This window comes from Falco cherrug, chromosome 14 (assembly GCF_023634085.1).
Source record: "Falco cherrug isolate bFalChe1 chromosome 14, bFalChe1.pri, whole genome shotgun sequence".
Taxonomy (NCBI): domain Eukaryota; kingdom Metazoa; phylum Chordata; class Aves; order Falconiformes; family Falconidae; genus Falco; species Falco cherrug.
The window spans coordinates 5,580,821-5,605,536 of record NC_073710.1 but is presented as its reverse complement, the minus strand read 5'-3'; the positions used below and the strand labels follow the sequence as shown (position 1 = coordinate 5,605,536).

The 24,716-nt window shown below is 38.1% G+C and overlaps 1 protein-coding gene across 6 annotated transcripts in view; it reads left to right on the top strand.

Moving 5' to 3' along the window:
* Positions 1–24,716, top strand: part of CHD9 (chromodomain helicase DNA binding protein 9) — a 91,518-nt gene that overhangs the window by 29,236 nt on the left and 37,566 nt on the right. For 3 of the 6 annotated variants that reach the window (XM_027813166.2, XM_055726331.1, XM_055726332.1), the window contains 7 exons: positions 5,911–6,248; positions 16,136–16,247; positions 19,756–19,902; positions 21,226–21,294; positions 21,384–21,439; positions 22,875–22,992; positions 23,548–23,634. In XM_027813166.2, coding sequence (XP_027668967.2) covers positions 5,911–6,248; positions 16,136–16,247; positions 19,756–19,902; positions 21,226–21,294; positions 21,384–21,439; positions 22,875–22,992; positions 23,548–23,634 — 927 coding nt within the window. Of the gene's footprint in view, positions 1–4,283; positions 4,683–4,806; positions 5,019–5,433; positions 5,457–5,910; positions 6,249–16,135; positions 16,248–19,755; positions 19,903–21,225; positions 21,295–21,383; positions 21,440–22,874; positions 22,993–23,547; positions 23,635–24,716 lie in introns of those variants that run through there. The other 3 variants (XM_055726333.1, XM_055726334.1, XM_055726335.1) reach the window with 3 other exon arrangements.

Genomic DNA, 24,716 nt, shown 5'->3' with positions numbered 1-24,716 from the left:
AAGAAACCCTGTTGCATGTTTAGGTGATCTTCCCATCGGTTGTGCAGAAGTAGTGTGATTAACCATAGAAATCTTACTTGATTGTATCTAAATAAAACCACTTCTTTTGCTGGGATTGCCATTCAACAAAGGGTGCTCCCTTTTTGCATCCATGTGGGGTGACACACAGTCATACTGTAAGGAATCTTCTACAGATTGGCTCTGTCAAGAGTGTGAGCTCATACCTGTTTGGGTGTTTTATAGCTACGTTTTTTTAAATTATGAAACAGCCATTAAAAAAAAGTCATTGGAAGAGTTATTTATGCAGGCTGTCCTAGAGGAAAAAGGGTTCTAGAGTACTAGAATAGAACTCAGAAGTGACTGAGCTGAGTTCATGCAATTTTTTTCAAAATTGCATTCCTAAATACAATTTATAATTCAAATGATGGATGGATATTCCTTCGAAATTTTTCACTGTAGCAGCTGAAAAGTAACAGCAGTTTTCAAATTTTGATGTGATTGTAATGAGAAAAAATGAGACGCTAATTTGGACGCACCCCCCCCCCCCCCAGCTATTGATTATTGTTAGTTACACGATTCATTTATTTGTTGTTAGAGTTGTGATACTGATGCTCTTTTGGTGACTTGACACGCACAAAAGGATTCCTTGTGTAGTAATAAACACGGACAAAGATGATGTGGTCATGCCTGAAGATCAGGTTTCCAGGTGGCTAATTTTAGCTGCTTTCAGTGTGGTTGATGCCAAGGTCATCTTGATTTTCCTAAGGGCTTGGTGGAATAGCAAGAAATTGTTACGCTCTTGAGGCATATGGTACTTTATATGTGCATCTTCTTGCAGGTGTGTACTAGTACAAAATAAAAGAATCATTCAAGTCATTGCAAATGTAAACCTTAGCTTTCTATTGTTTTAGACTAGTCAGGGTCATAATTTACTACTTAGTGGTAGATGCTGTTTGGGTTGGGTGAGTAGTTGGGTGAAAATAATTTTAAAAGTGTGTTTTGTCTAAGTAAATCATGACAGTGTGACTCAACGAAAATTGCAGGGAAGGACATTACCAGTCCTTGGAGCATATAGAGAATGGATGCAACTCAGGAGAGATACTTAGTCTTAAAGATTCTGCGCACAGGCAGAATTGGAAGTAATATTTGTCTATCGTGAATGGCCATACTTACTGCAAGAAAGGTGTTCTTACAGTGAAGCAGTGTTTTCCTTATGGAACTGGTAAGGCAGGATTTGGGAGGGTTTTCTGGGAGGTAGAAGCTTTCTCTATGTTAAACTTGCCACCTTGCTGGGGCTTCCTTTGTAGTGATATGCAGAGGATGTGAAGAAACTATTGGTTATTGTGGAGCAAATTAAAATGGGTTTAGGCCTTTGAGGGGGGAAAAACCCCAGTGTCTGCAAGCATTGAGGACAGTTTTGTGTCCTTGCTGTGAGAAATACTGTTACGCCAGTAGAGGCCTTCGAATGCACGTCCTATGCAAACCACAACAAAATGTTGAAGAAATGCCTTTCTATGAAAAGCCAGCTCAGCAGAGTACTGCTAGCTGTTGGGAAGACTGCTGTCATGATTCTGCCTCTCAATATTGTCTGGTAACTGGATTGTTTTTACGTCAGTTTAATTAAGATACCATTCAGGCGTGTGGTGTTCCTTCTACTGCTGCAAGACAGCATGTCAAATTCTTTTGAAGGCTGCTGAGAAGATGCTCCCCTGGCTGCTGTGAATAAGGGCATATGTGGGGAGGTCTACAGCTGTTGTCTTATCTGTTCCACCCTCAGTATTTTTTAGGGCTAGCGCTTCCGTGTGGACAGCGGTGCGGCCTGTACCTGCTGCTGCTAATGGCTTTTGCAGGCGGCAGCAGTAGCATGGATTTGATGTGATTCCTGCCAGTTTCCCTGCTGCCCACAGGATTGCGGGGAGCAGTGGCGAACTGACGGAAGGCTTGTTCATCGCACTCGGCTGCTGCTTGGCAAAGCTATTAGCGGCAGCAGATACCTCTGCGTGCAGACTCAAGACAACATTGCATTGGCTTATGTTCATTTATATTTGGTTCATTGTCTTTGCAACCATGAAAAATAAAAAGCTATTTTTCCAAATAAGATCTTTAGTTTTTAAATATGTGGCTGCCTCAGGGTTTTCCTTTCCACCTCCTCCTGTATGTTGGTCAGTTAAGAATTTATTTCTTAATGCTGATAGATGGAATGGCTTTGTAAGCGGTTGGCGAAAGGATATGGTCTCCTTTAGGATGCTTGATCTGCATCCCCTCTCAGTAAGGGGGAGGGGTATTTTTGGCATGGCAAAAGGCTTTGTCCTTTTTGTCGTAGATGCTATGTAGCTTTTGAAATTGCTTTCAGTGTGCATGATGGTTTATAACTGCTTAATTATTTTATAGCCACACATTTTTTTGGAAGCATGAAATGATCATCAGAATAAAAGACCTCTGCTGAATTAGAGGATATTTGTTGCTTTGGTTGCTGCAGACACTTGGATATCGTCCTCTGTCGTGCAAGCATATTTCTGGTTAGTCTAATCTCAAAACGCTAGTGTTAATTTCCAGTTTTGATTTTTGTGACAACAGTGGCTTCCTTGATGAAGGTTTCGTGGCAGCTTTATTTAGCTTAGAATGGCTGGCTGGTGCCTTCCTGCATCTTCATATGAATGTGATTTCCACATGGTTAAAAATGTCATAGCACAATTAAAAAAAAATAATCTTGTTTGTGGGTTTTTTTTAAACAAATAGCTTACTGTTTGTGCAGTGCAGGAGACATAAACAGAAGCAGTAGTATAGAGCAAGAAGCAGAGGGTCAGCCTGACGAATTAAAACATAGAGTAGCCCAGCATACTCACAATTCTACAGTAAGGAAGTAGTAGAAGTTGTTGAGGAGTAACTTGGGAAGCAGCTTTGAGCTCTGAGGAGAAGTAGCCTAAGAAACTTTGCTTTAAAGGAATAAAATATGTAGGAAGATTATTACAAAAGAATTACGAAAAAGCCACCATTTCTATATCGCCCACTTAATTATTAGGCAATTTTTGTTTGTTTCTGGTCCAGGAATGTGGAAGGACATACCAATTTCTTTTAAAAATCCTCTAACCGTACTGGCTTTAGTAGCATTTGGCTTAGAGCTGAAATTAGACCAAGAGTACATTAGGAATATTGGTTTTGTTTGGCTGATCGCAAAATGCAAAATGGTACATTATTTAGCATTTTTACTGAGTTATGAAAAAATAACCCTAAAGATAAACCACTGCAATTTGTTATAGCTACTGTAACTATAATGGAGAAGCATCTTGGCTAGAGTTCTCAAAAGTAAAATTAAAACTTAATAATTGTCCCTGTAATTAAGCCAAATATTTGTGGAAATATCTTTGAATTTAAGCAGTATTGTTAAGAAAGGAATCTATGTCACCTATTAGTACCAATAGTGTTTTCAATGGGTACATTTTTAAATTAAACAGAAGTGAAATTCTGATGAAGTGTAAGGCCTAATCAACAATCTCAGAGTCTTTGCAACATTGTAAATTTTCTATGGAAAAACATATAGATCACAGAATAAATGTATAAATATATATGAAGCAAAACACATAAAATTCTGATCTTTATTCTCTTGTAGCGGGCTTCTGAGAATAAAAGGTATTGCTAGGACAGAGCTACGCTGTCAAAAGCACCTTGGCTTTATTTCAATAACCCGTCAAAAAGACCGATCATGCCTTCTTTTTTGGTTTTATTTGAGCTGTTGACAACCCATATTTAAAAACTTGTCTGATATTTTAACACAGCACTTTAAGCCGACCTCGGAGCGGAGTTTGCTGTGCAGCCGGTGGCTGTCGGTGAGGAGGCACCGATGGCAAGGAGCCCTGCGCGGGGCAGAGGGGTCACACCGGGGGGCGCTCCCCTTTGCTGGGGGAGAATATGGAATATATATACATATATATATATATATACACCTTCGCGGTTAGCTTATAGTAATGAAGTCAGTGTTAAAAAAAAAAAAAAAAATAATAAAAAAAAGGTATGTTGGGGAGGCAGGTATGTTTGAGGGTGCAGACTCAGGGCTCAGGCAGGGCCCCCCCCCGCCCGTTGCGAGAAGTGGGGGTGCACAGTCGGGGTGAATGCAGGGCACAAAGCCCCCCGTTCCCACGGCTCCCCCTGCCAGCCAGCCTGGGCCGCGGGAGCGGGGCAGCAAGGGTTAATGCCCGGGCCACATGTAGGGAAGAGCAGCCCGTCGGGGGTTAAACTGCAGAGTCTAATGGAATAATAACGGGTAGCACCATCTGCTGGCCTACTTCCGCAGAAGGAGTCGGTATTTTTAACGACATCTCTAATATTCACGCCGATGCATTTTGATGCTTTGTGCATTCGTTTCTTCGGGTGCTTTGTCGGAATCTGGCGGTCCGCGCCCTGCCAGCCCCGGTGAGCCCCGCCGTGGCGGGGAGGCGGGCGGGCCGGGCCCGGGCGGGCGGCGGGATCGGCGGCTCGGCGCGCCCGGGCAGGGCGATGTTGGTAAATCGCAACGCGTGTTTGTGGAGGCTTGCGCGTACCTCGGCTGCGGCTCCCTAAATAGGCCATTTAGCAATCTTCTTTCAATGCTTTTCTCTTGAGCACTGCCTGGGGTGCTGAAAAAGCAGAGGGCAAGCCTTTGTCTGACGCCAGAAATGTCTTCAGTGAAGAGGCCAAGAGGAAGGGTAAGTGAAAGCCTGAATGAGTGGGAGGAGGAGGGGTTCTTTGGGCTAAAAGGCTAATGGGATTGAATAACCTTCCTTATTACTGGCTGCTGCGGCGGGAGCCGTGCTGCATCGCCATCTTGAGCTCGTTGCCGTGTTCCCGGGGCCGGGTGACTCGCTGGAGCCTGCAGGCCTTCAGGTGGCATTTCAGCGAGCGGTCCCGCCCGCCGCGCGGCAGCCCCCGGTGAGGCGCGTAGAGAAAAGGTGCCCGGGGAAGTGCCCGGGCTTTGGCCAGAAAATGTGTGTGGAAATTCCCGGTGGCTTTTCTTCGTGCTGTAGGCAGAGGCGCATTTACGGGTGAGAACGTAACGTAACTGTTATCTGCTGGGCTTTTTGTCTGTTTGAATAGGAAATTCTTGCCATTCCTCGGAGGGGAAGGGGGGAGGGGAGGGAAGCAAAAACATGTCTCCTAGCCTGCTGGAAGGAGAGGCAGATAATCTGGGTATTGCCTTCCTAGTGTAAACAACTCTCCGCCTCGACGAAACAGTGATTAAAAACCTCCCAATAAAAGCGAGTCACGTTTTGTAAGACACTGACCTTACTGCTCTAAATAAAAGAAACACCTCTTTCTGATTTTTTTATGAATGTACAGCTGCGTGATTTTCCTTTTGGTTTTATGGTTTGTTTGTTGTTTTTTTGGGGTTCTGTTTTTTTGGTTTTTTTATCTCGATTTTGTTCGAGCATCTGTTCAGTGTAGCACTGAGTTAGTCTGGCAGATCCTTCCTCTGCTCTAAGGTAACTGTGGTCCCGGTATCTTACAAAGGTCAAACACTGATGCCGTTACCTTCGGGAGTTCTTTGCTTTTTCGCCTTTTAAGAGAAGGACATGTATGGGAGATGTTGGAGACTGTGCCGAACGTATGGGAATGCCGGAAAGGTTAAGCATTGGTTTCTCTTAACTGCAGAGGTGGAAGGAACGCTGAGAGAATTTTTAGATATTTTTTGCAGATTTTTTTTTTCCAGTACGTGGATTGGTTATTCAAAACCAGAATTGATGCAGTTATTCTGAAACCCACGCCATTCTGTGGTATAAACAGAATTCCTTCTTTTTTGCGTCTGCGTGAGTCCCTGCCGCTTTAATTTTTTTAGAAATGCATACCCACATGAAAAATATTTGTACTTTTTCTTTCAAGAAGTGCTTACATTCTTAAAATAAGGTGATTTTATTTACTTTTTGTCTTCCGCTACAGCCTCCTTCTTCCAAGAAGACTGATGGTTCAGGATCATGTACTAAGTTGCAGAATACCCAGGTGAGGGCAATGTCTGAAAAGAAGCAGAAGAAAAAAGCAGACTCAGAAAGTAAACAAGAAAAGGCAAATCGCATAATATCCGAAGCGATTGCAAAAGCAAAAGAGAGAGGAGAGAGAAACATTCCACGGGTAATGAGTCCTGAAAACTTCCCCAGTGTTTCAGCTGAAGGAAAAGAGGAGAAGAAGGGTAGAAAAGTTAAATCCAAACCAAAGGACAAAGAGAGCAAAAAGCCGAAAACTGGTTCCTCATCCAAAATTAAAGAGAAAACAAAAATTGGGTAAGTAGAATGAAGTGTTTTCTTACTTCTCTTTGAACTCTAAATCCTTGATTAAAGTGAAAACTGCTTACTGATAATAAAATGTTCTCTGCTGCCTGCCTACACAAAAATCTTCTTGATTAAGTCCATGTGTGGACTCTCTCATTCAGGAACAAGAATGCCCTGTTTTCTGTTTGGATAAAATGATTGTAGGACTGTCCTTTTGAAAGGAATTATTTTAAACTCATAATCTGAAATATTCTGTACTTGCTTTGAGGCAGAGACAAGGCCACAGTATCTTTCATCTAGTGTTGTAATCGGTTCCGACTCCAAATTAAGTTTATCTGATATTATAAATGCTGTCTTTTATCGGTTTTGGCATTAATACAGTGTGCATGATAAACTGCACAGGGAGGAACTGGAAGCTTAATGAACTTGTTAGCAAGTGAGTATTCTTACAGATACCGCATGTATCAAGAGTGAAGTGCATATTGGGAAATTTGCGTTGTAAGCACTTGGTAATCTTCAGTCATATCATTTTAATCTGTCCTCTTAAAAATTTTGCAGACTCAGTTGGGTCAAGCTGGGTGGATACCTTGGTTTAAGGTGCTTGCTCCAAGGGATTCAGTAGGTGGCCCAACTTCTGGCTCAAGAGCTAACCCAGTTCTCCTGTATACCTTTAAAGGAAAGTGTGTAATTGATGATGTTAAGTATGTCAGTCAGAACTTGGAATGGAAATCTTCGCTACAGTCTGATTTTTATTTTTTATGAACATGCTCTTTTTGCGGTAACGGAAATATTAACTGGCATATCTCTCCAAATTTAAATGTCTCATATACATATGTATATCCTAATGTATACGGAGCAGAAATGAATGTTCTTTTAATCAGCCTGTTTCTCTGCTTTTTCTTTTTTTTTTTTTTTTTTTTTTTTTTTCCTCCTCAAGATCAGTGTTTTTCTTATATGTTCAAAGTAAACAACTTCCTGGAGAAGTTATGCTGTAGTGTAAAGGTTACTGCTTTAAACTCAACTTCATTCTTGACGTGAACTTTCATGGTTTTAATTTTTTTCCCTCCTGGTTGTGGGCTAGCATTGAGTGCTGCTTACAGCACTGCTTAGCACACTGTATAGTGCTTCCTTTTTTTCCTCCGTCGTGTTTCAATTGGGATTTTGGATGTGTACTTCCAAAGCTGATTTCACTTTTGTGTTTCTGAATTTACTTCTGTTCTGTAACAGACATTTGGTGGGTCTGTCTAATCGGAAAGCTTACACACTCTTGTTTAGCTTGTGTTGGTTTCCTGAAGCTTTATGTGAATTGCCTTTAGTGTCCTTTTTATTCATTCTTTTGGATAATTAACAAAACTTGCCAAAGTATCGTCCTTATGCTTAACTACATAGTTCCCACAATACATTTACTGGTTTTAATCAGAAAAGTGAAATAAACTGTTACCGTCAATTTATATTTCTGCGTTCAGTTTTCTGTGTTCATGAAACACTTAGCTGTGCACATCAGTTAGGATCAGTTTTCAAGATTTCATGAGACGGTGCCAGCTGAGAAAGAGATGTTTCTCGAACTGTGTTTTTTAATCGTGGTATTTGTGCTTGAACCAAAGCACAGTGAAGCTGGTAGAGTGACTCCCATATAATTATGCATGGTCAACGTTTCATAATTTTGCATTGAGCTGTGCAGATTTGCCTCCCCATTATTTACCAGTTTAATCAACTAATGCTCTAGTCAGCGTTCTGTTTATCATGCTGCCCAGTATTGCTTTAGCTACGTGGGACATGTCTCTAAAGATTTTAGCAGTCATCCTATTAAAGGGCAGTGAAAAGGGCAGTGAAGAGAGTCTTCTAGAGCCACATGCTACAGATGTTTTAGAATTTCTGCGTATTTTGGTGGGCAGCAGTAAATCAAATGCTTTGAGGCATCCAGACAGCTTGTCTGTTGTTATGTTGGGTTATCACTGTTTTTTGTTATTTATATAAATACATAAAATATGAACTGTTTAGCAGCAACATCTGCTACAGTGGTTTTGAAGAGCCGTAATTGCAGGAAGGCCTTGATTATTTTTTTTTAAAGGGTAATCTTACCAGACTCTATGCAGATGTATCTATTGATCTTATATAAGAGCATTTACTATGGAGTGGCTATGCTTGTCATTTCACAACTGGTTAAAAAAAATGTGTAATTAATAACATTTGTTTTATTTAGAGAAGAACAAAATTAAATCCAGTAAATAGTAAGGGTCTTAGAAGGTTCAACAATGCTTCTAAAGATTTCTTCCTATCTTACATGCTTAAGAAAATACTTCTTAACGAGTCTAAGCACATCCTGGAAATTATTATGTCAGAATAGGATTGGGATTTTAAATGTGTGGGTTGCTACATTGGTTTTCTCTGCCTTGAAACAAACCCGGGCTAAATCTTGGAAGAAAATGTTGCCATGATAAAATAATACCTTTAGAACCCAAGTGTTGTATTGGGCAAGGGGAAGGGGAGGATATCAATTCTATGAAAATTTCTTGTTTTCTCTGGAATTAAGGATTTTTGAGATTGGTTCAAAATTGGAATAAAAAATTACTTTTTTTTTTCTTCTTTACTGAATAAAGAGAACAACTAAAAAAATAGTCAGGTTGTATTTATGATATTGTTTGCATTTAAGCACAAAAAGAAACTCGCAAGACAGTAAAAAAAGATAAATAAACAATTTCCAACAGTTATAAACTGTTCTCAACTGTAATTCTTCTACAAGCAGTAACATCATGAGTAAAACCTTACAGCCAATAAAGATCTGTAATAAAAAAAGAACAAGCCTTTGTCTTTCCATTTCGCTGTGATATGTCCATCCCAGATGAGTATCTTTCTTTTCAGTGTTCTCCATAGCAGACACCTTTAACTTGCAGTAATGGTTAGCTGTCCCGATTCAGTGTGGATTCTGAGAGCCACGCTGGTGCGGGAGGTGGTGCGGAGTTACATGTGTTTGGGAAGATCTGGGCAGAAGCATGTTTCAGGTGATTCCTGTTTGATTGTAGGCTAGTATAGAGTTGAAAGAGCAGGAACTGCTGAGAAATGCATTTATTATTATTTTTTTTTTTTTTAGTTTTGGGAAGTGTTTGGAGACTGGCTTTGATCTGATCTTTGACATCACTGCTAGCATCAAACATAGCCTATCCAATATGGGCACAATTATACCTTCTCTAATCCAGCACTCAGCAAGCTCTTGGTGATTGCAGACCTCACTGGGATCTTAGAAGGGTCCTGTCTCTGTAGCATGTCCTGTGTAGCACCTCCTGCATTGCTTTTGAGGAGAATTTGCAGAGTTACACAGTTGTCAGTCTGTGAAAATGATAGGTTCTACATCCTTGATCTCTAGCTTTAACAGTAGTTGCTGAACAGACCTTGATAAGTAAAATTACCTTGTAGCCGGCAGTAGGAAAAGGAAAAAAAAAAAAAAAGTGTGCTTTTAAAAGTAATGCAGTTTTCACTGAAATTGAGTAGGCCTCATCTAGGATCAAGATGAGTTTTCGCTGCTGTTTCTGAATTTAGGGGATACAGGCGACAGGATGATTTTTTTTAAGTCATCCCATCCTGTCATCCGTCAGTGTCGTGTGTGTGTGTCATCATCCCCTGGCTTTTTTTTTATTAAACATAATTGGTATGTGTTCGGCGGCTTCATGTTAAGTGTTTACATTTTCCTTAGTGATTCTATTGAGATGTAAGTGTACTGAAAAAAATTACAGCATGATTCTTTACAGTTTACCATTGCTAGTTATAAATTACTAGCAGTTTCTTTTTAGGCAGGCTGTAGTTCCTTTCTAAAGGTGGGCATTAAGCTTTTTAATCCTCTGACCTCTTGAAGTCAAAGAAATAATGCTTGTTAGTTTCAGTCAGATGGTTTAGAACTGGATTCAGTAATTAGTAAAGTTTCTGTACTGTAAGCATTGGTGAAGGTAAACGACTGAATTCTGTTATTACCAAGAACATTGTAAACTTACGACAAATTATTAGAAGAATGCATGTATAATATATTTACTGTTACCAAATTAAGTAACCAGTTTGCTTTATGTGTTGATATACTGATCAAGTTAAATCTTCAAAGGTAACTTACTTGACAGTATTTCTGAGAACTGCAGAACCACTTTTCAGAGCCTGGCTATGTGCATTGATGTTTAGGAATCATTTAAGCCCTTAATATTTTTGCATAGCATTTGTTTCCATTTATAAGCTTTTTCTAACTGGTTATAATTCTGTTTCTTCCATGTAAGGTCATGCATATTTAAACGAAAAAAATCTACTTCTTAACACTTCATATGAAGGATAGAAGAATTATGAGTTTGTGAACATTCTGTTGTTCAAAAAAGTAGATTGGCATTTAGGTTTTATAGCTCTCAATGTATTCCCACCTACTCAAACATAAAATTAAATATCATGGCCCTGATGAAAAGCAGCAGTTCTGCATTGGTGATGTAAAGGACAGTATCAGTAGACTGCATTTAGGATAGGATTTTTTTTTTTATTACTGCATAGTTTAAATAAATAAATCCCCCAATCCTAAGAATTTTTTACAGATGTTTGATTCAGGGTGGTAGTCCTTAAGTTCAGAACCGTTTCTGGTTATCAGAAATAGCTGTATTATTTCATGTGCTAGAAGACCAATGGTAGATTATTTTAATTTTTTTTTTAATTAACCCTTACTTTAGGCAGTAATGAATGCAGCAAGTCCTGTGTGATCTTAATCACTACTCAGATCAGTAAATGTCCTTGTTGCCTTGAAGCAGGTCTCTCATGGCATGTATTGTTTACAAGACAGAGCATTTTTAGGACCTAAGACCCTGACAGAAAATCCTGATGCAATCGTTTGTTGATATGGTGGTGTTAAGATGGTTTGAAACCTTTGTGAACTCAGCAGCAGGAGACATGGTGGGGGGACCTGTGTGGAAAGCCAGTGATTCACCTGTTATGCTGGTCCTCTATCATTTAAATTTAAATGCCAGAACTCAGAAGTGAATTACCTAAAGGCAGACATTGTGCGTTGTCTTTTGTTTCATGTAAGTCAAGCAAATGTGGGCTAATAGGCCTGTGCACAAAGGGAGGAGATGCTCACTGAGTCTTTTTGTTCTGTTAGATCTTAAACTTCTGTCATGATCAGAAAATGCACACAGACTACAAATTTGATCATCCTTCTGGGATATCTTTGCATGCACTGAGCTGTGACTCCTTGGTGAAGGTCTCTCTGCTCCCAGGTTCTAGTTTTAATGCATAAGTTGGGTCTGAGTTACAGAGTCTTTTAAGTTTCTACTGCAAAATATATGAATGCAAAATAGCGTGGCCTTATCAAGTAAATAAGTAAACGCTTGTTTGTTCTCTTACATCCGTATTCCAGTGTTGTCTGAGCTTCATGGCTGTTGGTTCCAGTAAGACTCTAGGAGTGTTTTAAAAATCTGTGCACAATCCAAAAGTTATTAATTTGAACTATAACTGGAGGAGATAGTGGCTAATTTTAGTGTGTTAGTATTATGTATTAAATATATGCTGAAAGAATAAGAGCAACAGTTTTTATATCACTAGTTTAACTCTCATTCCAAGAGGATACGCTGTGTTGTCAAGAAAATAATTGGCTTTGTATTTTGCGAATAGATAAGACTTAGCTAAGTTTTTAGTGCTAAAAGCGTACAAATGCTGTTGATGACCATGGCTAGTAATATAACACAGTGCTTTGACTGCAAATTCAAATAGTCAGGAGAGGGCTTTGGACGCTAATAATTAGTTATTTGGTGTTTCTCTGCTTGGGGAAAATTGAAGTGAAATGATTTATTAAAGGCATGCATTGAAGGCCAACAATACTTACTATTTCTTTACAAGCCTAATAAATATTTGCTGGTTTTCTTTACTTTCTAATACTTCCCCATGTTTACTATTTGGAAGGTTTTGAAAACCGTTCTTTGGAATTTAAAAGCTCTTCAAAGTACTGACAATTCTTCCATCACATTCTCTGCTATCAAATGGAAGGGTGGGAAGGGAGCAGATTCTTAGTGGTTCTTAATTTATAAGAAAAAGTTGCAATGCTTCTCAAGTAGTGGTTCCTGGTGGTCTTGCTGGTACTTAATGTCTTGCAGTTTTATGGATCTAAACCACGTTAAGAGCCTTATGCTAAGGGTCAGAAGTAATAATGGCTCATAAGACAGCTTCTTTTAAATTTTTTCCATTGGTATAAGCTTCTCAAGATCTTTAGTTTCTCCTTCTAGGAGGAAATACATATATAAGGAATCTTATGCTGTCTAATCATTAAAGTATTTCTAGATGTTATGTAATAAGATGCATTTTAAATTTGAAAAGGCAAGAGAAGGTGAAATTGGAATGGAGTCTAGTGATACTATTTATTCTGTGTCTGCAGTGTGCCGTTTCCTTTTCATAGAAACAGAATAGATAGTTTCTGTTCAGAACAGTTTGTTTCGGGGTGGAAAAGGGATTTTAGCCAAGGATCTTCGTGCTTTCATGCAGAAATTTATAAACTGGCAAGAGAACTTGTGCTCTCAATGAAAAATTTTCACAGAACTGATCCAGTTTACAAGCTTCTGAAAATCATTGTTTTCACATAGCAGATTTTTTAGAGGTTTTGGGCCAAAATATGAGCAGATTGCATTTTTACTAATAAAAACGCGTGACTTTAGCACCATACTGTCGTTCAGAAACTTTGATAGCAAGGAGCATTGTGATTCTGGGCACTGGATCAGAAAGAAGTGAAACTGTGCATTTATTCCTCACATTGGCACCGTATCTGTATAAAGGAGGAAACATTCTGATCTGCAACATGTAGAGAAGATGTTAAAAAAAAAATATTCAGGAGGATGCTTGTGAAGAGAAGTACAGGGAGTAGGCAACACAAGATGAAGATAAGACACAAAAGCTGACAGAGAAGTCGAACATGATGTGTAAGACTGCAGGGGCAGAGCAGGAGTTGAACACGAGGGAGGGACTACAACTACAGAGGAGAAGAGGAAAACATGTGCAGGGGAAGGTGTAACTAGAGAGCAGTCTAATCATAAAATAAACCTATATTCTATACCAGAATGTCCTTAAAATCCTCTGTTATTTGATGGATGCCACTACAACTCATAGTAAAATAGTCGTGGCCATGGGCTTTTTGAATCCAAAAGGAACTCGAGCCTAAAATATTAGGCAGTAGTGCATGAAATGAGGCTGAACTGTGGTTGCATGGATATAAATGCTTAATATAGCAACATGCATTTATGTGAAACATTTTATTCTGCCATTTTACACAAAGAGGTTCAAAATTTGGAATGGGTTTCCGAGGGAGGTGTCAGCCTTGGAAATAAGAACTGGATTGGACTGAGCAACATAAAAGAACTCTGAAGTTGGCTTTGAGTAGGGACCAGATGTCCTCCAGAGACCTGTTCCAGCTTGACTTGTATCTCAACACTTATTTAATGAAAGAACGTGTAGTTATCCTTTTTTCTTTGTTGTTAGTAGTCTTGTTGTTCATTTAAAAATCAATATGTGTATCACATTCACTATCATCTCTACATACCATACATCCATCAGGCCTTTAATGCTTTTGCTCCATATCAGAGAAGACTTGGAATCTTAGTGGTCAAAAAATAATTATTTACACATTATGGTATGTGAGTTCACTGGATTGAATATACTCTATGTCCAGTTATTTCAATTAAAAGATCAGCAAGGGATGGGTAGAAATCAGCACAGCTTGTTGCACTTAATAACATATGGATAAAGTTTAGAAGAGCACATACCCAGTTGAGACCAGAGTTTCATCTAGGCTAGTATCCTCTCTTTAGCAAAGGCCAGAAGTGGATGCAATGGGAAGAATTTAAGAGCAGGGAAAACATACATGATACCTCTTAATATTTTCCCCAAACTCAAAAGATGCAAACCAGGATCTTTGTGGGATAGCTGCTGTTTCACAAATTTGCTGGTCTTCGAAGGTATTCTCGCTCAAAAGTTTTATTGGCTTTCCCTTTAAATCCATGTTAAATTTTATATCTACAGTTCCATTTAACAAGCTCAGAAGTTCAATCACAGTGCGCCTTGTCTGCGTCACTTTGGAATATATTAGCTAATTTGACATATTAGCTGACAAGTGCTAATGTAACACTTAATTTCTATGAAACAAAGTGAGATGAAAATGGGAAAAGTGCTTTATCCAAGTCCATCACCAGGAAGAGTTATCTTGGACAAATACCCTAGCATCCAACAGTCTTAAAGAAGGAAAAAAGAATCCAAATCAGAGGTTGAAATGTGAGGAGAAAAAAGCTCCCATACTACTCTTGAAGACAGTAGGAAAGCCAGTGTGTTCCATGTTGAAATTATTTTCTGCAATTATAAACATGTTTTCTAAGTAATAATTAAGCTGAGAACACCTAATGAAAAGCAGTGACTTGAGGACCAGTCTTTTCTTCTCAGTCAGCAGCTCTGTGAACAAGCAGATCTGTGATTATGCTTACTGCAGCTTAATTTCAACATGCATTCGTCAGTGTCATTCAGTTCATACTAGAAAAATACAGCAGTGGAAAATGTTTTCTTTGGTTTCTTTGGTGGGTTGTTTTTTTGGTTTTTTTTTTTTTTACCTTTCCACTGAAGGTGCCTAGTGATTACATACTAAAAACCAATGAAAAAGTTCATTGCTTCTTAAAATATGCCTGTGATACTTTGTAAGCCATGTTGCTTAAACTATCCATAGTGTTTTGGTAATTCTTAAGATTTTCATTTCCTGTGCGGTTTGTTACTTTGGACCTGGTACATATGTGACAGTTCTCTCACTTGGGACACTTGCAAAGACAAGCAAATGAGATACAAGTGTTAAAACCACTACCTTCTCATCAGCAGTTTTTCAGGTGGCCAATGTATTGGATGTAAAATAAGTTTTATTGTCTGTGTGAAGTCTTGCGTTCTGTAAAATAGCAGAAGAGGCTTGTATGCTGGAACAGTTACCTTATTTTCTGTTACACAGTTTTGATGATTGATACTATACAAAATATATATTTTAGGACAGCTCTTTATCTGTGGATTTTACTGGATAGTTTGTCATCATTCTGCAATGATGCCGCTGAAAACATATTTAAAGAGGAGTATTTGGCACATTTCAAATAGGAAAAAATAAATATTTTGACACCCTTTAGTTAAAAACAAGTCAAATGATTTGATACTGTGATTTACAGCGTGACCTTTAAATCTGAACAACGAAATAATTGGTGCTTTTTCATTAGAATTTAATGAATTTATCCAAGATAATATTGGTTCTTAACATATTCTGAGATGTTCTAGGATTTCTTACAGATAAAACTACTGGAGTTTGAATACAGCTGCTTCTTTACTTCTTTCTTTTAGAGGCAAAAAGGATTCATGCATTTTTACCACTGAGTGATTTATTTAAACATAAACATTTTGCATGTCAGACAGCTTTGAATGATTTTGGATCATTGTCTATAGCTAACTTTTTTATGTAAAAATAAGAGAAGATACATTTCATAATAGTGGGGGTTTTATGATAAATCACTTACTGTCATCATCTGCACATGGTATTTATGCTAATTTTGTATAGTTTACCGTTGTCGGTTAAATATTGGATTTTGCATCTGTCTTAGTCATGTATAGATTTAAAATACGTATGATGCAGAGGAGTTTGCAATAGTAAGGTAACTGCTTCACTGTAGAGAAACTCAGTAGCGGTAGTAGAAAATACTGTCTACTGTACAGTTGTACCTTTTTGTTCGGAGGTACATTTTTCCTTCTTCAGTCAGCGGTGCTTCCTGAGTTTTGTATTAAGAAAAACATGGGAGTTGCTAATCGATGCAGCATTACTTTTAATCTTGAAATTAAGTAGACTAGTATACGGCATTTACTTTGATGTTGGGTTTTTTCCCTAACAGAAAGCTAATCATCACACTGGGTAAGAAGCAGAAAAGAAAAAATGAATCTTCAGATGAATTGTCTGATGCTAAGCAGACTACACAGCGGCCATTGAAAGATGAAGACTCACAGGTAAGTAGTCAGAATTTTTCCCTTTTAAATTTGTACGTGTTGTTACTTCTACAGGTCTCTTTTTTTCCCATCTCTCCAAGTAGTTACACTCCTTGTGACGCTGTGACAGTTATTCTCTCACTGCTGTCTGTCTCTCATAGGTATTATCATTTTCATTATCGTACATTATCAGCAGCTTTTCCCAGTTGAAAATCAGAAAATCCTACAGGTTGAGTCCCCTTTCTGTAAAGGGACGTCAACGCCCCGCTGGTACCTGTTCCATTTCAGTGCAGAGTTCCATAGATTTGAGACTGCAGGTGCTTATCTATTGAGCTGACCTTGAGTTAGACCTGATCCTTACTTGGGCTGACTTTACGAGGAAAATGCAAAGATTGCCTAATGGTATGGGCACTTAGCAGTGAAACTGGCTCTTTGAGAACATTTAAAAAGCTTGTTTCAAGCTTTCCTGTTTTTTCTGGGTTCTGCTTCTGTAGAAACTGAAAGAATTGGTTTCCTATAATCTTGGATTTGAAGGCAGCGATGATCAATATGCTGATAGGCTCTAGTTGCGTGTGGAATACTTCTGAAGGAAGTGCCAGATCAAGAGATGAAGTGGTAGAATCATTCCCTCGAGGAGTATCTCACTTGTAACTCTTTCTGCAGTTTTTTCATAATTGCCCTGGTATAATAGTAGCATAGCTAATTGTTTACAAAACTTATCCGCAAAGAAGTATGAACTGTTCATAAGAGATAATATCCTGTTTATGTGTATCTTAGGAGCAGAATTACAACTTTACTTTAGGGCAAACTCCATTAAAAGTAAGGTTATACGCTGGAAGTGCACAGGTTTTTATCCTGTGGCGGTGTCATCCACAGAGATGGAATCAATATTTGAAATAAGGTGGTGTTGAGTAAAAATGAATTGCCTTATTTGATGACAATGTCAGAAAACAGTTACGAGATACTGAGTTGACCTTTAGTATTTCACTGGTGATAATGCTGGGAGGGGGGGGAAGATCAGAAGCAATTTTTCAGAATGACTTTTTATTAACTTAAATGATAGTTTGTCTTAGATGAAGGTTACCTGGAAAGGAATGTGAAATTATTTATTTCCCAGGGAATTTGTCTTGGTATAGAATGTCCATTTAGTACGCTGAAGGAGGTGATGGCAGTTTTGCTGGTTCTGAAGTACTGTAACTTATCAATAGTGTTCAGTAATCAGATAGGTATAGATTTGTAGGCCAACAGATATAGTTCAAAAGACTTAAAGGTATTTTGTTTTTTCTCATTGTCTTTGGGTTTTTTGATATTTGATTTTTAGCATGACGAGGGTCGTCTTCAGTTCTAGTGTGAGGAGAACAGGGAGTATCATAAAATGCATGATCCCGGTGTGAAGGGAACAGAGAGCAGAGATAGTAAGGGGTGGCACGGGTTAGAAAAACTTTCAGCAGCGTGACACAGCACTGCCCTGTCTACTTTAAGAGGAGTTTGGGAGAAGCGTAACAGGAAAGACAAAAGTTGTATTAGTCATGAGTTCATTCTCTCTTTAGTTTTTGAACATTTTAATGATGTTCTTTTCGTACTGCAAATAGGTGTCTATTTCTAAGCTCCGGAGGGCAATTTTAGGTCTTTTTCGTTCCCTAATTCATTTTGTATGCTTAGTTTCACAGTAAGTGTCTTCCTTAAATACGTTGATTTATTTCTAGGAAAAATGTGTGGTGCTACTTTCTTCTGTGCCTTAGAGCATTTGTTTATGACCATTCTTCTAGGCTCAGGGGAAGTTTGTTGGTTTTGGTTTTTTTTCAGACGACTCGGGTTATGTATTTATATGTCGGAGAACGTGTCTGTTGATGTCTTGTTCATCACTTCGTATTTTAAGAAAAGACACACTGAGAAGGATTGAAAATGCCAATTAATGCCTCGTTAGGTTTTGAAAAATCCAACCAATGCTTAATGAGTAAAACTTTAGCGTGGTTCTTAATCCTTTTTTTCCGAATTCATACATCATTTTGCATTGCTCCTATTAGCTGACACTTTAAAAATAAATACATAAAATCTACCCCTTGTCAGCAAACTGTTGACTTGACTATAATGTGACATTCTATGTCACATTAATGTGCCTGTTTAAATCTGAAGTTTCTTTTTATGCTAACACCCCACCCTGCATACAGTCAACTTTTTACTGAAAAATACCTAATCTGGCTACGTTACTGTGAAAATCCATTTGAGTAGTTTCATATATGTAGCTTCTCCAGATGAATGGTGATGCCTATCCTTTGTTTTTTACTCTGTATGTGGTATTTCTACTCTACCTTACTAAAAAACTTAAAATGTTTCTACTATACTTAACTAAAATACTTATAGCATAGCTAGGTCTTTTACCAGATACCAGCCAGACCAAGTGCTGAAGTTAACAGTCAGGAAGAAAGTTCCTGTGCTGCAATCTTACTGTTACTTACTGGTTTCAGCGGAGCAGATATAATGACCGCAGGATTTTGGGGTTTGTTCTGTTCACAACTTCTTCTTCTCCCAACTCATTACTGTGGTGTATTGCACCACAGTAAGTGTATTAAGTGGCTTTTCCTAAACAAAAATACATCTTGCTGTGTTGTTCAATATAATTAATTTATTTTATAGAGACTATTTTACTTAGGTGATTTTATCTTTGTTCTCTAAAGCAGATTGCAGTGCTTTCAAATATTGGCTGAATAGTTTGATTCTTCTGTCATTATCTGTCTAATGGATTTACAAATTAACCTTATGGTTAAATACGCAGTGTCCTGTATAATGGTACTGAGGGGTGGAAAGGATATGCAATATCTTAATAATCCAAGTATTTGAAACTTAAACAGTGAGTGAGAAGGAATTACTTTCTTAGACTGAACATTATTTCTGCAACTGGAACTTGTTATCCTCAGATTCTTGCAGAAACAGGAGTGGAAGATGGGAGAGAGAAACCACAAAGTAAGCCAAACGCTGCTGTTAAACAAGCTTGATTAAGGTGGAGGAGAAAACAAATACATTAACAAAGCAACAGGCTTTATTAGCCATCAAATCAGGCTTCATCACCAATCTGACCAATGGGATCTAATGAAAATCTTCATAATTTTTTTTATTTATAGGACTGTTGCACAGTAGAGACGCTTCAGCATATTTTGTATCTTTAATAGAATGGTAACACACTGCTGTTACATTGCATTATGGAACTGCTGTTGAAATACTGATGCTTATGGGAGATCTGTTATATGCCCGCTTTGCTTCTATACCCTGAAAATATTGTTCTAGGCTTGCTTTCAAACTCTAAAAATAAAAGTAGCAAATGTTTATATGAAACAGAAAAAAAGAAATTAATTTATCTAGAATAGTATGTGGCTACTTCTGTCCCTTTGTGATTCACATGCTTCATGTTTTCTATCAAACGTTGGCCTTAGGTTTTACATGTAAGTGTTGCTTATAGTTTCCCAGCACTTGCAGTTCATGTTAGAGGAAATTTTTGGTGACGCTTCTGGTTTTATTCGCCTGCATGCAGAAGAGAAGATCAAATCGTCAAGTTAAAAGGAAAAAATATGCTGAAGAAGGAGAAGGAAAACAGTCGGAAGAAGAAGCTAAAGTGTCTGTGAAAATCAAAAAGAATTCTGCCCCTTTACCTGCTGAACAGCCTTTACAGTTATTTGTGGTAAGTGAAAACTGGCTTGGTCTGTAGTGGGACCTTCTCATTTCTCTCATGGAGTTCAGTGAATAAAGCTCCTAATTTGGAAGGAATACATTGTTATTACTAAGCCACGGTTCATTTAATGTGACACCTTGCTAAGATCTTGAAAACTGGAAGAAATTGCTTACTACTGTGTTTTCTTTTCTGTTATAAACAGTCATTAGCTGAAGGATGAGGCTAAGGCTAGGTATGTCTCAAATAATGCGCTACGCTCTGTAGGCATATGGAAAACCTGTATGCTGATAAAAAGATGACTTTCAGAAGTATAACATTAAATGACCCTATGGGGGTCTCTGCTTACTGAGATTTTTAAAAAGGATACTCATTCCTTTTTACCCCCCTTCAGGTTTGCACTTCACTATTTAACTTGTGCCAGCTCTGGTACTCAAACTTGCTGTTGAGCCATTCTAGGTAAACGAAGTGGCAGGAAAGAAACAGGAAAAAAAGTGTTCGTGAGAAGTTTGAAGGGTGACAAAGTTGGAAGGAGAAAGATAGTGTGATTGGGAACAAATCAAGACAAGAGGGAAAAGGTGATTTTTTTTATTGCAAGCAACCTTTTAAACATGGACTCTTGATCTCTGGAACCACAGCTTCGCTCTCGGTGGAGCCAAGTAATCCCCTATCAGTGTCACACCTAAGCCCTGCTGGAATACCCGAGCATGACCTTGTCTACCTGACTCCACAGCACGTTTGTTAGCTGTGTTCAGAGTAAATCTGTTGAATTGAGTTCTACATATGTTGGTTTTGCTTTGTTTTGGTTTTGGGGTTTGTTTGTTTGTTTTAACCAATCTGCCAAAGTTCTTATTTCTCCCTATCTGTATAACGAGATTCTGGGTATGTTCACTGTATCGCATCAACTCAGCGGGGCATTCACAGGGAGTCTGTGTCTGGCAGGCATCAGAGTCACCATTGCTCTGTAAGTGTGTTTTGCAGGTGAGCATTGCATCTGATGCTCTTTGGAAGTGCCAGACTTGCTGTACTTTTGCATGTATTTCGCTCTGAATATAGACCTGCATTTTAAATTTTACTCCCAGACTGTTAAAAAAAGAGTGCTGCTGGTAGAGGTCAAATTTGCCTTTATTGTTGATCTTTTAACCAGCTGCTGGTGTTTGAAGGTTTTAAGCCTGATGAGTTTGGAGAGAGGGTATTTACTACAATTTATAATGATACTGTTTTCTTCTGTGTGGTTTAACCCAAGCTGGGGTTAACCAGGACATCTCGTTTTAAGCCTGATAACTTTGAAGAGAGGGAATTTAGTGTGACTGAAGTCTTTTCCTGCATTTATAGGAAAATCCAAGTGAAGAAGATGCAGCAATTGTAGACAAGATCTTATCCTCCAGGGTAATAAAGAAAGAAGTAAGTGATTGTCATGAATCGAAGTTGCTTATTTGAAAAAAGGGATTTGTATTTATTATTTGATGTTTCCTGTGAATTTCCTTTCCTAGATATCTGCTGGGATGACAGTAGAAACAGAAGAGTTCTTTGTGAAATATAAGAACTAGTAAGTATTAAAAGTTTCATTGGAGGTGTTGACTGAAATGATAAGTACCATAAGCACGTGCTAAAGTTTGATATTGTTTGAAGGTGACTTATAATCAGATTTTGTCATCTTTTTGAAATTTTTCTTTACAGATTTAATCTTAAAATTGCTAAGAATCTACATTATGTTGTTAGTAGTAACTTTAAAATTATCAGTATTGTGAAACCAGCACTGGCCAATAAACTGACAGCTGTTATTGCCAAAAGAACAGAATTTTTAGAGAAGATATATTTTATTAAATTCAGCAGCGGCTACATGTCTGAGGCTAGTTATAATTTCATGAATTTAGATCAGAGCTATTTTGTGAACCTAAGTTAGATTTACAGGATCATACATTGAGGAGAGCTTGATGTAGGAGTCAGCTGTACCATTTTAAAAAGAACAAAACTTTTAGCAATGGAAATTATTTTTACATCTGAAGCAGGAAATAAAGAACGAAGAAGAGCTTTTTCCATATTTTCCTATTTAAAATGTCATACCTATTTTTCTGTCACTACCTGCTTCTTGATGTTGAAAGTGCCAGTACATTTCTAATTTTACATATGTGAGTAATTTCATTAGATTCTTGCTAATAAATGTGGTGGTTTGGGTTGGGTTTTTTTGAGACTCTGGGTTCACATGTTTCTGGAGACCATTTAGCCCTTGTTTTCTGAAAGGGTAAAGTCTGTCTTTTCATCCGAGAATGAGTAATACCCAGCAGCAGCTGCTCTTTTTTTCTACCATATCTTTAGAAAGCATAAAGAGTGATGAAAACATATTAAAAAGGGAGTGTGAGGAAGAAATATGTACTTCTGTCAAACCAGTCTAACTTCAGAAAGGCTCACGTGGGGTGCAGTCAGGTGGTGTAGGTACCGGTGCTCATGCTTCCTCCTTCCTTTGACTTGCTGTGTTCTCTCCCAGTCCAGTCTGATGGCATGTTCCTTTTTGCCATGGGCTCTGACGCTCCTCACTGATCTTTTAATGGGCTCAGCTGTATAGTTCAGCAGTACTTGTCAAGAAATGTTCACCTGAAGTACATGAAAAAGTTAGCTCCGGTGTATATTCGGTACTTCATATCTCTGGGTATTTTCTGATAGAGGTGTCAGATTTTAAACTTGATTAAAACTTCATTTATTTAAGCTTACTTTAAATACACTTGTTTCTCTCGTTAGGACACATAAAGGAAATCAGTGAATCCATAGAGGTCCTAGCCAAAAAATTCTGCCTTAACTAGATGCTGTGAGACGATTTTTTGGAGGAATAAATCTTTGATCTTTATAGTGAATTCTGTCTTAAATGATAAAATGTTCTTTTTGAGTGAAATTCTGGTTTATAAAATATACTGGATTAACTGTATATTAAAAATAGTAAGCTTTTGCTTTCACTAGCACGTTAATGTTAATCTTTGTAAATTTAGCTCTTACCTCCACTGTGAGTGGGCCACAGAACAACAGCTTTTAAAGGATAAAAGAATCCAGCAGAAAATAAAACGATTCAAACTAAGGCAAGCACAAAGAGCTCACTTTTTTGCAGATGTGAGTATGAGATACACAATTAAATAAGCTTTATTTTCCTTGTAAAGTTGTGATTAATAGTTTGCTTTTAAATAGAACAACTGAATGTTGAGAAGTAAGAATGAGCTGTCGGGGGTTGAGGGGTTGATTATGGCAGGGGATTGGTTGTTTAATGTAATTTTAAGAGCGAGTCTTCTGGAGTAGCTGAACTAACCTGACCTGCACGGTTTAAAATTGGGATTGTTTGGGTAACTACTTCAAAGGGGTAAGGAGGGAAAGATGATGTTAGTATCACTAGTTTCACTACTATATGGCTTTCCCAAAACAGCAATTCATCCCTAAATGACTGCATTTTCTATTCTCATGTCAGATCCCTCTTTGGTGCCTGTTGCCAAAAAAACCCCCAAATAAATAATTCTTTAAAAAAGGCTGTGGGGGTTGAGGGATTTTAAGATGTGTGCAAAAGCCTCAGTAGTTTCCAGCTGCCAAATTAATTTTGTTTACGATGACACCAAGTGTCAGCATATACCAGCATTTTTTTGCCTCTTTACTGACTTTATTAATCTTGCATTGCAGATGGAAGAAGAACCTTTTAATCCTGACTATGTTGAAGTAGATCGGGTATTAGAAGTATCTCTTTGTGAAGATAAGGACACTGGTGAGGTAAATAAATCTTAAAGCAAATCAAGAAGATACATCTCCAAGCACTGTTTAGTAATCATCATTTTAGCAGATTTCAGAGTACTGCCTTAATGATTTTAAGCTTCAGCAACATTTTTTTATGGGACATGACGATCTTATTTCCTATGCTAGACATCTATTTTGAAATAGAAATCAAGAGTTCAGTGGCTTATGAGTATTAATAGGTCATCATAGAGAAAGCTTAGGTAGTTACTAACCATAAATATGAGGTCTGATAATTGCCTTGTGAGTTCCAACAAGAGACTGATTGCATCTACTGTCCTTACCTCTGACAGTGAGAAGGGGTCACAGCTGAAGGCAGGGCAGTGGTGACTGCCTCTTCCTCTCTAACTCTGTCCCTAGGCTTTAGGCAACCAGTGATTGAGAGGTGTTTTGACAGCCACAAGTGGACCTTTTCCTCTGTATTTATCGAAACTTTTTTTTAACTTGAAGTACCTCTTCTGGAATGCTATTATAGAACAAACCCATGACATTAGAAAATAAAAATAATAATAAATAAATTTAAAAAAAAAAAACCAGAAAAGCAAATAAATTGCCAATATGCAAAAAAGAGTCTGAAGCAGGCAGAGAGCTGACAAAGTAGTTGATTAAGGCTGTTGGAATAGCTATGATACTTACTCTGTTTTTCTAGATAACAAAATGAGCAGACTTACCCAGTGAATTCTGCTTTAATCTTCCTAAAGCAGGGTTGAGGGTTAAAATTACTTTTCATTGTATGCAGCAGATTTGTCATAACGCCTTTAGAAGAAGTGTGGTGATGTCATAAGGTTTGCCCCCAGCTTTTTGAAAGATGACATTTTATTTGGTTTTTAAATATTTATTTACTGATTCTACAGTAATCTGCGTTGGTTCCATCTTTTGAGACTTTTCCTAAATTTTTCTATAGGTTGCCTAGCAGACCTGTTGAGGAACTCTCTCAGGGTCTTGGTTGTAGAGTCAGGTAACCTGATTTGGAGAGTGGAGCAAATGTTCTGGGTAGCACCCCTGTAGTTAACCGCTGCAGTTACTTCCACCCTTCCCGCCCTGTTTCCGCAAACATCACA